Source organism: Delphinus delphis, chromosome 10 (genome assembly GCF_949987515.2).
Source record: "Delphinus delphis chromosome 10, mDelDel1.2, whole genome shotgun sequence".
Classification (NCBI taxonomy): Eukaryota; Metazoa; Chordata; class Mammalia; order Artiodactyla; family Delphinidae; genus Delphinus; species Delphinus delphis.
Genome location: NC_082692.2, coordinates 89,562,396 through 89,576,970, shown reverse-complemented (window position 1 = coordinate 89,576,970; position 14,575 = coordinate 89,562,396). Strand labels below are relative to the sequence as shown.

The window sequence follows — 14,575 nt, the reverse complement described above, 5'->3', positions numbered from 1 at the left end:
CTTCTACACAGACTGTCAATTGGTTTGCAGTTGTGCTTATAAATAAGTGAATGGTTTGACAAGTTACACTTGAGTATCAGATTTGTCACTCTAACTCAGTAATTCTCCAGCTATGCTCTCAGGAGATCCAGGGGATTCTTAGGGCACTCCACGGGCTGCTTGTGGCTGAAAAGTGATGAGGGTTTAGAGAGGGGCTCTGATTCTCCCTCCAGGACATTAGCCAGATTAGTTCAGTTTTACTTGTTTTATTAAATGAGCTCTTGCATAAATTTCATTTGGAAATGCTTTTCAATTCTACTGTTGAAAAAAAGAAAAAAAAAAAGATACAGGGAAATAATAGCCAGTGACTTAAAAAAAATGCTCTGACAGCCTCACTCTTCATTTTGAAAATGTTAACAAGACTCACTGTCACATAATTGGTCTGGCTTTTATTTCTTCAGCTGGATCATAATTTCTACCAAGACAAAAATTCTATTTCTATCTATTTCTATTTATTTACTTTCTGTATGCCCACCAGTATCTCTAAAAAAGGGTGGGCGTAACAAACACTTGTCAAGCAACCATTTTCTTTCCAAATGAGGAACATTATACTTTAAGCATATCAAGTGATCACTTTTTTCTGCCAAAGTCAAACCAAGAATGAAAGGTCATTTGTATAAATTGCACTGATAACTGACCTTTTCTGTCTATAAAATTATTGCTGTTGAATACTTACGTAAACTTTGGAAGATATAAATGTCACTCAGAAATTAGAAACAAGCACTTAAGTAAGTTGACACCATTCGAAGGCCAATTATATTCATACTTTCAAAAAGTAACTGAACTGTGGACTTACATCTCCTCAGCAATGAGATAAGATGAGGAGCTGAGCATGTTAGTACAGGAAGCAGAGTTCTTAGGGGAAAGAGGATGAAGCAAAGTTTCTATTTTTAAAATGATACATTTGCACCAAATCAGTGTTACTCTAAGTGGTATTGAACAGTCTCAGCTTTACTTGGGAGCAGAGAGAGTGAATTTGTGAAAGTGCAGATTTCTCAGCCCTTCTTACCCACTAACTCAAAATCTTGAATGCAGCTCTGGGATCTGCATTTTTCACAAGGTTCTTATGCATAATCATGCATGATCTTGAAATCTTGTGCACGAAAATCTTATGCATGATAATGAAATCTACCGATGTAGCCAGTGAATTCATAGCAACTCTATGATGAAGCTTATGCATTTTCAGTGATAGCTTATAGTACAAGAATTTATAAGATGCTATTTATTTGTGGAACTTCTTTGCTTTGCCGTATTTGCCCTTGGCTTAAAACCACAGGATGCTATTACCCATCATTAAAACATTTTAAATAGAGAACTAAAGCAATGATAGTCTAACTAAGGCAGCAGTGTAAAACAGCACACACCCAGCTGGGCAGGCTGGGTTTAAAGACAGGCTTTACATCTTTAATGAACTGGAGCTTTTTCAGACCATGTCAGGTAGGTGGCTCTGCAGGCATGTGCTAAAGGGTCAGTGCTTCAGGCCAGTGGAGGCCAATGGGGATAAAGAAAGGAAGATTGGATGGCAAGAGGAAAAAAATAGGGCAAGACTGACAGGGGCACACTTAGGATTTTAGCTTGTTACGTCTTTGCTTGACACAGGCAAGAGTTATCAGATGGCTCTTGACATCTTCAGCATGTGTTCCCTTGGAAAGGCTCACCTTAACAAGGCTTTCAGGAGTTGAGTATGAACGATTTAAAATTTTATTACAAAGAAGCAGCACAGAAGGGAGATTGTAATAAGCCTGGCATTATGCAGACTGTCATTCTTCCTTAAACATGGGAACATATGGTTCATTTGCCTATTTGATACTCATGCCACCTAATGTACTAAGCACTATTATATTAAGTAGTTGGTGATACAAAATAAAATTAGGTTTATTTGCTTGTTCCATTAGGAAGCTCTGCAAGGAGGAAGGGCTAGGAAATCCTGCTTACCAATTGCTACATTCTGGCTAAAGTTGCATTAAAAAAAAAAACGTGTGGAGGGGATATTTTATTAAGATTGAGCGCTTGGGGGTAAACATTTAAAAAAAGAAGGAATAGTGGTGATTTAGAAAGCAGTTATTGAAAAATGCATAGAGAAGGGTCAAATAGGGAGGGAGCATCATATAATCAGCTTCCTTACAACCAGGCAGCCAGACTCCCATTAGCTGATGCCCCACAGGGTAAGATGGCTGTGAAAAGGCTCCAAGGAGAAAGTGGAATGATAGCTAAGTGTTGGGCAACAGGCTCTGTAACTCAAGGAACTACTTTGTCCAGGTAGCTTAGCAAGGAGAAGAATGAAGACAGGCTCTTTTTTTCTTATTCTGTTCCTTTTCTGTGTCACTGTGCTAAGGGCTTTCAAATAGGTTCTCCCAAGTGTTTTTTACCCATGAAGAAAAGAAAGATCAAGTGACTTGCTCAATAACGATCAATTATCTCTTGGCACAGAGAATGACATCTCATCCTTGTTTCTCCTCATCTCCTTCTCTCTCATTTCTGCTTCCTGTCTCTACTCTTCTTCCCCTGGCCCTTTCCCACAAGGTACTATTGTGTCTTAAGAGGGAGGTCTTGGAATTTGAAGTGCCATGCAGATGGAAATGGAGTGGGCCCACTAAATTGGGGGATTGAAGGCAAAACTATTGAATAAGCATCACTACTAGATTCCATGCCACCTAATGGGTTCATTATGTTCCCACAGGGTACACCATTTTATGAAGTGCCCAGGGCCACGCAGGTTTTAATGGTGTCATTATTGTAGGATAAGGCACAAAATCCAGGATTTGATAAGATCTGTTTAGAAGTGTGTGTATATATATATATATATATATATATATATATATATATATATATGTATCAGGGTGGAAAGATGTAATGAAATTGGTTCCAAAAAATCCAACAGTCCTCTTATTTCAAGTCTGTGGAATATGATCACATCCTGAAACCAACTGCTCAGGGGTAGGGGTAGAATCTCTATGACTGAATGAGTTTGATTCTCTGTGAATTTCAAAGTGTCATTTGTATTCAGCTCTTTGAGATTACCAGGGTAAAAGTGGTACAAACATAACCGTATGCTCTGTGGCAACTATGTCCTTCAGAAATGTATCTGAATATGAAAAAAGTGTGCTTTAGTTTTTTGAGATATATGAAAAGCCTGGTATACTGCCTGTCATATGGAGGTGCTTAAAATGGTTATTTTAATTATTAATGACAATTAGTCTAACATATAGCTGGATTTTATTTTACTTCATTTTATGAAATGACGGAGAAATGTGGTGGATATTTTTAGGAAAGTGAAGAAGCAATGTGATGGGTTACCTATTAATTCAATTATTATTCTTTCAATAATAGGAAAAAAAGTCTGTCCATCTCTTTGTTTTTGTTGTTCAGAGATTGTGTTCCCACTCGGACAAGATCTCAGGTGATTTAGGCGTCTTACTGAATGCTGCCCTTCAGAGGACGTTTTGAGCTGTCTTCCCAGCAGGTTCACATTTCCTGCGTTTTCTATTAAATTCATGAGGTGACCCCTGAACAGGTAGCCAGCAGTCACTGGGTATAAGGAGATAAATCTAGGCCTTTGATTTCTGTCAGTTCACTTGCTAAGTGGATCCACAAGGCAAAAAAGAAGCGATTAATCAAATTTAGCAGATGTGGAATTGATTCCTTCAGTTGCCTCAGAATGCCTTGCACAGATAAGCTTAATCTGTATTCATCTTGACTTCCTGTGGTGAAGTCTGTGGTTTTTCCCTTGGCTGGTGGAGGTAAGAATGTGTAACTTGGATTTGCATAAAGGTTAGGATAACAGCAGTAAATGCACCCAGTGGTAACAGAGTGTATACAGATCACCCATCCTTTTCACACATGCTATGTCATTTGAGTCTCATACAACTCCAAGGGTGAGACAAGTATTATTTTATCTATTTTTCAAACAAATCAACTGAGAACCATTGAAGTTAAAGGACTTGCCAGAAGTTATCAACTTAGTGAGAAGTAGAGTTCATACCAGAACTCAGATCTTTGACTCCAAATAACTTAAAAACAAAACACTTTCTTACGAAGGCATATTATGTATCATGTAGTTGGCTACTTAAAAATTACCTACAGAACCTAGTATAGTATTGGGGGTATAATTTTTGCTCATCAGATCTTTACAGAATGAATGAATGAACACATCATTGGTCTGTTAATTATTAAATATGTTTTTGGTTTAACTGCAAAATCTCTTAATTCAGGTAGACACAAAACAAAGTAAATTTTAACTTTCATTGATTTAGCAAAGTAGAAAATATTCATTGGACATCTGTTATGTTCCAGGTTTGTTCTGGGTGCTGGGCCCATAATGGTGAGTTAATGAGTGGTGCCTAGTACTCTCGGGATGCTTAAATCTAGATTCCAGGGCCCTCTGTAACCTCTGAATCCATGTAAACAGATCATTTTAGCTGTTTTGACAATTCACAGCAATCACCATGTTTGGCTTAATCACTTGGTCACCTGAACAAATCGCTAAAACATGTATAAAACTATGAGTATGAGTATGATAGAATCTGCAATTTCAACCTGCCAGGCTAACGTTTTGCATTGATTTCTAACATATAATCTCTGTTCTGGCAGTCATTGCATGGGTAGCATGCTTAGTATTTCTGAAAGTTGTTTTCATATTATTTCATCTTAAATAAGTCCAGGAAACAGTGACCTCAATGAAAAAAACAGTAGGCTAGTGATTTTACCCAAACTCAGGCCACTCGTCAATGACAGAACTGAGACTAGAATCCTGGTTTTCTGATTCCCAGCAAGGGACTCTATAATACATCCCAGTTTCTTCCACAGGAACATACCACCATTGCTTCTCTTCAGTTTAGGTGCTGTTTCTAAATGACTGGTAGCTCCAAAAAGAAAGAGGTAGATGGAGTATGACTATAGATTCCTGGCAGGAAACCAGGCAGCCTTAGGGCTCTGTAATGCCATCTGCCTATTTTTAGTTGGAGTAAAACTTTTTCTCTTCTGACAGCCAGCCACAAATATAGACACTTGTAAAGATGTAACTCTTAAAATAGTCAAAACTTTGTGACACACAGGCCAGTAAGAAACACCATATTCAGAAATGTTGCTTGATCTGAATTATCAACACATGAAATTTGGTAAAACCACGTGACAATAGCTTTCAGAAAATAAAGAGTTTGAGTATGTTCTCCATTATTTGCAGAGAGGAAACGATCTGGAAACAGAGATGGCAGATTTGGCATCAATTCTAAGCTTTGCATTAGCTATGTGATATACGCTGTCTGATTCTTGTAAGACTGGAAGGAATTGTCAAAAAATATATATTGCCACCATTTTTATAAGTAGGGCATACAGTAAGATTACTTTGAATAGGCTTCTTCAGAGTCCTTTCAACCATCTCTAGATAGTTACACTTTATTGAAAGCAAGTGTAGCAACAATGAAATTTCAAAGTAGACAGGATGGTATAGAAGTTTTATAACAGACTAAAAACGTACATTTCCCCATGTAGATATTTCCAAGGTCAAGAACTAAAAACTGTTCCTACTTGGAATCATTTAAACTGTTTTCTGTACCTGATTCTTTTAATCTTCCTATGTATACAGTTGTATCGTGGTTTAACAGAGTATGAAAGGATAGGAATTACATTTATTTTGCTATTTAGATAAAATATTCAGGCTGATGTGGCATTAAAATCTGTGTACTAAGACTCAGTGTTCTGTGTTTGAGGTTAGGATCTGGCTCTATAGAATTTGGACAATGGACTAGGTCTCTGTCTCCTAGGGTAATTAATTTCATTAGTTTCGGAAATTATGGCTTCCCCTATGGTACACACACACACACACACACACACACACACACACACACGTGTGTGTGCACATACAGTGTAAAAATGTATACACAAACTCTAAGTCAAATAACTTCTATTCATATATTGCAGATGTTAGAAGAACTATTTTGTGGCATTACGTACTCTTAATAATCTCCTCCCCAAAGTGTTCTTCCAGTGTGGTAGCTATTTGCAAGCTGAATGCAGTTACTTTGCTAGAATTTGGGACCTGTCCTGGCAACACTGACTTGAGAAGGAGAAAAGATCATGGAGAAAAGAGTCAGTTCCCTTCTAATGGCTCATATCAAAGCTATAGAAGAAATAATCAACCTTAGGCTTGAATGGGCTTGGAGAGACTACTTGGCTCTATGTTCTCTTTTAGGAAGATGAAATGCTTCTAATCCATCTTTGATATAGAAGCCTATCAAAGACATGGGCCTTACTCTAAGTTATGGTGTAATTAGGATAGAATAGATGCTGGGCTGTGTCTTCATTGTACATACAACCTCCACAGTAAACCGTTATGCCCTTTCCCTCCTTCCCTCCTCCTTCCCTTCCTCCCTTCCTCCATTCCTTCCTTCTTTTCTTCTTTCCTTCCTTCCTTCTTTCCTTTTTTTTTAATCACTGCTCTAATTTTTACCTTCAGCCTGTTTGGAAATCACCATGATAAGACTACAAAAAAGCCATCAAGTCAACACAAATAGAAGCATGGGTGCTGCATTTCCCAATAAGCTGCATGGAGTCAACTCTTAATGAAACCAGTCGTCTCAGAAAACAATAGAAGAGGGGGCAGGATAGGAAACATGCAGAAACACAAAGTCACAGAGCTGGCTGTGTGTGACCTTTGCAAATTACTGCTTAAGGTCAGCTATACCTGGCAGAGATATACATCTGTAATTACTGTACTCTGCTGGGGCTCGACTTTTTTTGCCAACTTTTTAGGATGCATATTCAGGAGATAATTTTATTTGTTTTCTTTTGCTGAAACCTGTAATGGAATTCTAAAGCAATGAGTGAATGGAATTATGAAAGAAGAATCTGTAAATAAAAATCATGTGGGCCATTCCTTTAACCCCAGTGAGACGATGCTGAATCTGATATAACTATTAGTGACTGTTTGGAGGCTAAAAAGATCCCAAATTCATCCTATATGGAGCAAAACAAATAAAACAAAAATCTGAAAAGCTGTTTTAAAAAGCAGTTTCCCTTGTACCCTACAAAGCTTTTCTTTTCTCTCTCTCTCTCTCTCGCTCTCTCTCTCTCTCTCTCCCATTTTCTTACCTCCATCTAAATCTTTTTCCTTTTCTTTCTCTTCCCAACATGCCTTGCATTTGGGTCTTTAAAGGTTATAGAAGGTAAACAGTAGTCATTCTGGCTCTTTAGGTGAAAACTTACAGTCACTTTAGTAAATGAAGCAGAGCTAATCGATCTTTCCGAACCCTCAGTACAGAGCCTGTGTTTGAGCCTATGGGATCTCTGGAGTTTTCCTGTTCTACAGCAGTATATTTAAACCTTGATTAGGATTTAGGAATGAAAGAGAAAACATTTAAAGAAGATCCACATCCAGATCTGTTGGGAGTGCTTGCAGCAGTTTCCCAGGTAGTCTACCTGAGGAAGGAGCCCAGCTGGGGCAGGGCACCAGTTTTCCTTTCACCTTTCTTTTCACCTTAGTTTTGAATTATCTGTTCTTATGTCTTGAGGCATTTCCTCCCAGAATAGTCTTTCTCTAAAGCTGGTAATGCCTTACATATTCATCCTTTTGGACATGTTCATTCATTCTGCAGACATTTATTGAGTTTGGGTTCTGTGCCAAGGCACAGGACGTACAAGGATACATTTGACAGAATCCCTCTCCTTGGAAAAGCTTCAGTCTGGGGCTGTAGAGGCCCCTGGAGACAGAAAACAGTAAGAAAAGAAAGAGTGCCTTTGAAGGGGCTTTCTCTTATATATCTCGCCATGTCAGGAGAGGGTCTGCAAGGCAGCAGATATAACGGTGAGAACACTCTACACAATTAACACTGTTTATTTGCTTGTTTTAACTTCCTTTTCTCTCTTCCTGACCACATATGCAATCTGAGATCAGAAATGACAAAATGGTGTCCCTGCAACCCGCCTATGGACATTTTTTCTGGCTTAGAATTTTCAGTGCCAAAAATCAGATTTCTAGCTTTTCCTGAAACGTTAGAGGTTCTTCCCGTAAAACGACGTTTGACTGAATTCGGAGTTTATGACTGCCTGTTTTAGGTGTAGAACTCGCTCTCCAGTCCTTCACAGTCTTCCAAGATTGACAGATAGCCATTTTTTCATCACACTATAGTTGTCTTTTCTTTCACTTGGCCTGTTTCATTATTTATGTTACCTGCCTGGTATGTATATGAGTTTGTGACACGTATGATGCTGAAGAAGTGCCCATTGAACCATTTTCATATCTTCAGCACAACAGCTAATTCATAGTAGTAGCCCATTGTGTATTTGATCACATAGAAACACACATGGGTCACTAAATTAGAGCTACAACTGTAGTCAAGTCAACTCTGGGTATACAAGGTTCTACAGCACAGTGGACTGAAATGTATTATGAGTAGAGAAAAACACCTGTTTTGGGGCTGTCAAAACTCTCCCAGAAAACATGCCAGTGCCAATCAGGGATTTCTCAACCACATCCATAGTAGAAGGAAACCTCTCTTCTTTCTCTACAGGAACCTCTCTACATTTTTTTCATGTGGTGAATTCATTTTGTCCTGGGTTGAACACCTGTGTGACTATTTAAAAACCGCAATGCCAGGTGTGTGAGTATGAGTGCCTCCTTTGTATAATGCTCTTCTCAATGATTTCTTAGCAGGCTGGGTCAGGAAAAAGCCTTCAAACTGAATATAGAAAAAGGTGTTAAAGGATTTTTTAAAATATATCTGTTACAAGTGCATGCACTGAAAATATTGCAGTCAAATTATACAAACAGCTCGTAGCCTTGAAAGATCCTTTTTTTTTTACGATCATGTGAAAATGTTTAGTATCTCCGCATATGTAGTTGTAAGTTGGGAGGGAGTAATACGGGAGGGAATTTTGGAAGATCTAGTAAACCCTAAAAATCTGGAAGATATTATATTACAAAATATTTAAAATATTAAAACAAAAGAGATTTGTTTACCTTTTGCTTTGTCTCAGGATCTCCATTCCTCTTTTCCAGGAGATGGCGGCCCTAGGGAAAGCATTCGGTTTGCATTCGATCACAATATCCCCACCAACTTGAACAACTGAATTTTTTTTAATGGGATTTTTGGAGAAATCAGGAGCTGAGGCTAAAAACAAAATTACAAAATTGTTAAATTACTAATATCTATAAACAAAACTTTTTTCAAGCTACTTTGCTCAAGGTTTTTTTGGGCTAGTTATGGATTTGGCATTTTGGAGTCAGTTTCCATTTGTAAAATGAAGATGACAGTAGATATTACCTCAGAAAGTTAGTCTAGGTCTTGAATGAGATAACATTCAATAAAGAAGGATAAATAGTGCCTGGAACAAAGTATGGGTTCAGTAAATGTAATTTATTTTTGTTTTGATGCTGGTCATTGTGATAACAAAAGCAAGCTGGAGTGAGGGAGGAAGCAAGTTACAAAAAGTCACATTCTTAAATATTTATAATGAAGAGGGTGAAGATGGTTCCATAAGAACAGAAGATGGAATTTTAACCCTGATTAGGGAAATTACTAAATCTGTTCTAGCCAAGATAATAATCCTAAATGTGAATATACATATATGACAATGAAATACCTTTGAAGTAAATCAGAAGTACATCATCATTATTTTAGATTTCTTCAGGCATGCCTTTAACTAGCAAAATGGAAATAAATAGTCTGCCTTCTGTTGAAGCAGGCAGGCTGAGTAGAAACTTAAAAAAAACCAAAAACTAATCTTTGTCAGTTTCAACAAATACCAGTTCATGAGGGTGATAAATAATTAGACTGTCTGGGTGCATCCAAGTCTTCCCAGCTCCATTCTTGTGGGAACCTATGTGTCCAATCCCCATTCTTAGCCTAAAGTCTACGTGAACTGAAGTTCTTTCAGATATGCCATGTTCTCTTGCTTCTGGGCGTTTTGAGTATGGCTTCTCTGTCCTTCCACTGACTTGTGCATGCTTTTTCTTCTGATCTCAGCTTAAAGAGAATGTTCTCAATTTAGGTTATGTCCAACTGATAACACCTATTCAATTCTTCACTGTAATAATCATGATATTTTAAAATTTAGCCTTTTTTCTCTGTGAAACTACAGGTTCTATGAAGGTAAAGATCACTTTAATTTTGATAATTATGTTTTAGGTGCTTAGTACACAACAAATATTCAATAAATGCTGACTGAATGAATAAGCAAATGAATCAATGTCCATCACCCATATGCTCCTGAAACTGTCTTTTTGCTTAATTCCTCCTCTCTTTCATCTCCTGTCTTTATACCACTAAGAAAGCCTTAGGATGAAAGATATCAATGAGTCATTTATCCTGACAGACACCACTGGTTGACTGTCCCAGAATATCATCTGCAAACCACTTCTATCTCAACATTTTCCACTATAAAGTCTTATTTTCCCAGCTTCTCTTGAGGTCTCAGTGGTCACATGACAGGGTTCTAGCTAATGACATAAAAGGAGTCTGCTGTAAGGGCTCAGAAATTTTTGCTTTACTAATGAAAAAGACTGTCCACCTGTCTTCTTCTGCTTTGAGTGTGGACTTGATTTCTGTAGCTACAGCAGTCATCCTGGAACCAGGAGGCTACAAGCATGAGGAAAGAGTTTAAAGAATAACGTCATCAAGTCACACTGCCATTGCTCAGCTACCACCCCTGAAGTTATTACTGAGATAAAATAAATTGTTGTTTAAGTCTCTATAAATTGAGGTTTCCATTTCTTATTTTCTTATTTGCAGCTGGAAACATTCCTAATAGATGCTTTTGGGGTTGTATTCAAAACCTCATGCTGGGATCAGCTTTGGAGGAGCCACTTCTGGTTTGGATGAACCCAGTAGTGGGCTCCTCCAAGCCCTAATATGTTGCCCTAGCAGAATAATAATTCTCACTTCACATTTTTTTAGAAGCTAATTTAGACATTTTTCATTATTTCAAGGAAAAGCAATTTCTAATTTACAGAAAAATTGGATTCATATTACATATAATCATAGCTTGCTAAAATGTCAGTTTGAATTTTTTGGCTATAAATGAATGACTTACCTAATACTCTCAATTCTGCATTTGCATAAATTATCTGGTATTTGTTTTCTGCAGCACATTGGTAGATACCAGAATCTGACACATTCAGCATAGTTATGATAAGTGTCCCATTTTCTATTTGAATTCTTTCCTAATAAAAGAAAAGTCACATAAAGATGCTAGTGTGTTAACGTAGGTATTCTCTTATCATTTATGCATATCTATGAGCTATGATACTTTGGTGTATGAGAACTGTTGCTTATGAAAATGAGGTTAGTATACTTCAAGGTCCTGAGAAGCTTTCTGGAGTTTAAGAAAATGGAAGTGTTCTTAGTATAATTTTAGTGGTTAGTATATTTTATGTGACCTTATTTTTTTGAATATTGGCATTCTTTGCATTGAAGGTATGTTACCTTTCTGTTATACGGTATATAAAATAATTTGGAATACTCTACCATTCCAGTTTTCCAGAAAACATGGTTTGACAATAATGTTAGACACGGATAGAGTGATTAGCAAATTTCCTTGGATTTCCATCATAATGTCTCAAAAAGACTTAAAATATGATGACTTGATAATTTTCTAATTCAGTACATAAGTTGAAGGAGCTAAATTCTTCTTTTCTGCAGTTGACTGTAAAGTATGTTTAAATAGCCAAAATCTGTTACACAGTCCCATTTGGAGTATAGAAATATAATTTTGAGTGTATAGAATGAAATAGTTTAATAGTGCAAATATAACTTTAAATATTTCAGGGTACCTATTACCATCCTCTAAAGATAACAAAAGTAGGCTGGAGGAAACAGGGAATGTTACATGCAATAGGGATTCAGGAATTAAATTTCAGTAAAGCCGAAACAAAGAACAGTGTTCCATTCAGATTCTAAACAACAGATGTTCCTTTTATCTCTAACTGTGCCTATAAGTGCAAAGTAGAGTGGAGAATTAACACAATTATTTGGATAATTTGATGGGAAAAATAACCTTGTCTCATTTTCTGTATATTGTAGGATAAGGTGTGCTTTAGATTGAAAATTGTGGATAACTGCCTCAGTTCTCTACTTCCCTAAGTTTAGAGACAGCCATTAGCTTTCATAAAACCAAGATACTGGGTAATGATTAAGAGCTTGGGTTCTGGAATCAGATTATGCTTAGAATACTAATTCTAACATTTACTAGCTGCAGTGTGACCTTGGACAAATGGACTTAAGCCCTCTGACACCAATTTTTTTTCATTTATAGAAATAATAATCATATCTCTCTCATAAAATTGTCATGAGGTTACAATAATATAATGCATGGAAAATATTTAACACAGGGCCTGGCTCATATGAGAGTTCAGTGGATGTTGTTGATGATGATGATGATGAGGATGAGGATGATGAGGATGAGGATGATGATATCATCTGAATACGGATCCATCACTGAGTAATGTGTGACCTTGTACAAGTTGTGTTCTCTACCCTTAGTTTTCTCATTTGAAAAATGATGATAATATTAATAGCTATGTGAGGATTAAATAAATTTAAGGATTAAATAAATTAGGGTATATAAAGATTATACTGTATTTCCTGGCACCTACTAAACATTCCAGAAACATAGTTTCTGTTAGTAACAAAATTTCCCTAGCAGAGTAGGTGAATGTTTAATATCAGCACAGTTGCTTACCTCTGGATTGAGGCGTTCACCATTCTTTAACCACGTGTACCAAGGGTTTGGCTTTCCACTAGCTTTGCATTCCCAAAACAAGCTGTCATAGATGGACAGGTATGTATTTTGGATTTTTTGTTCCCATTCTGGTGGGGCTGTTTTGAAAAGAAACAACAGCAGCTATTTAGCAAGTCAGTTATCCAAGACATTATTTTACATTCCAAGGACTGTAGAAATCAGAAGAACAAGGCTAACTGGTTCTGGTAGTACTGTACACATATGATTTGAGGGAAGAGAAATGCAGGACCCCCAAAGTGGGATAAGAGAAACCCTGTTGTAAATATCAGTGGACGTTTTGCGTAAGATTGATGTTTGCCTTTTGTCATTTTGCTGCACCTGTATAACAACTTGAGAGTTGTGGGAAGAAGGCTAGAGAATAATTCTATGTTAACTATTAGTATATAGGTCAAGTTAGAAAATGTATATCAAATCTGAACCCTCTGTGGGCAAAAGGCCATTGATTACATTTGGATTAAGCTAAGTAAAATAATTGTATCTATACCCGATATAATTACAATTCAGTAGTTTGAAGTGTAAATCAAATATCAGCCTCATCACATTTTAGTACGGTTATAATCCAGTTTTTTTTTTCCCTACATAAAATTCTTGACAGGGAATGAGAACTTTTGGAGTTGTATATAGGTTAAGCATCTAACTTTGATCCTAGGCATGAATTTTCCAAACCTTATTTTCTAATCTGAGAACTAATCTACATAGTTCTGAAGCAAAAAGCAACTGGTATAATTGATATTGAAATGTTATTTAAGTGTAAGGTAGTATTATCCTTTCTAACATTCATGGAAACAGGGGTGTATAAGTTAAATGCTTTAAAATTAATATTTCTTCTATAATGATGATAGGAAAATTTCTGGATTTGCAATTTAATCCCTCTCCTTTGTTTAGATCTATTCTAGATATGTTGGAGTGGAGGAGCCTTCCTTCGGAATCTCCATCTATTACCAGCTAGGTGTTTTACATGTGTTGTACTCAATTCTTCCTCCAAACTTTTATAGAGGATTTTGTTGTATGGGTGTTAGGTAACCTGCTCAAGAAGACATAGTTAGAAAAGAGAAACCTATCTTTTTACTCTGAGAGCAGAGCCAAAGTCAAGGGCTTGTGTTCAGTTTGTTTATTTAGGAGTGCTGGCCAAGGGTAAGGTGTCAGGAAAAGGAAGAGTCAACAGGGAAGGAAAGAGTTAATGCAAGGATGGGTTATTGAGTTGACCACCAGCACGGATGATTGTTACTCCATCCTCTGTGAATGTATAAGGAATGTCTATAACTGCATACCCAGGAAAGGAGGAGGAAGCATTTATTCATTGGCTCTTTTTCACAGTTATTCAAGGGCAATGCAGGTGTTAACTATTAGGACATCCAGGTTGTGTGTGCTTAAGTGCTGAGTAGGTTCTTGAAGGGCCCAAAGAAAACTGGAGCAGGGAACAAGATGGCCTTCTGTGGCACCTGCGGTAAGACTCTGTCAGGCTACACCTGCAAACCATGGTGCTGAGCTGGTCACTGCAGCAGTAGTTGGAGAAAGTGGAACTGAGAGTCTTTGAAATGATGCACAAGTATATCTGACTTTCAGGGTGTTTCCAGTGTAACTTCCGCTTCCACAAAGATAGAACATCCTTCAGGGAGGAGAGGAAGATATCATGATGTCCCACTGTGGTGAAAAGTAAGCCTAGATTACCTCCTGTGGAAATCAGGGCAACTTCCAGTTACAGAACATGTTTTTCACAACCTTGAGGGATAAATGAAGGCAACCCTTAGAAGAACTGAGTGTATGGGTGAAATTGATTCATGTTTCTATTTATTATTTT

General features: G+C 37.2%; 1 protein-coding gene across 1 annotated transcript in view; it reads right to left on the bottom strand.

Annotated features, from left to right (window-relative positions):
- The window catches only part of CNTN6 (contactin 6), a 232,932-nt gene that overhangs the window by 57,893 nt on the left and 160,464 nt on the right, over nt 1-14,575 (bottom strand). Inside the window, exons 8-10 of the mRNA XM_060021501.1 lie at nt 12,715-12,851; nt 11,068-11,197; nt 8,996-9,146 (exon numbers count right to left, since the gene is read on the bottom strand). Of these exons, the coding sequence (XP_059877484.1) occupies nt 8,996-9,146; nt 11,068-11,197; nt 12,715-12,851 (418 nt within the window). The remainder of the gene's footprint in view (nt 1-8,995; nt 9,147-11,067; nt 11,198-12,714; nt 12,852-14,575) is intronic.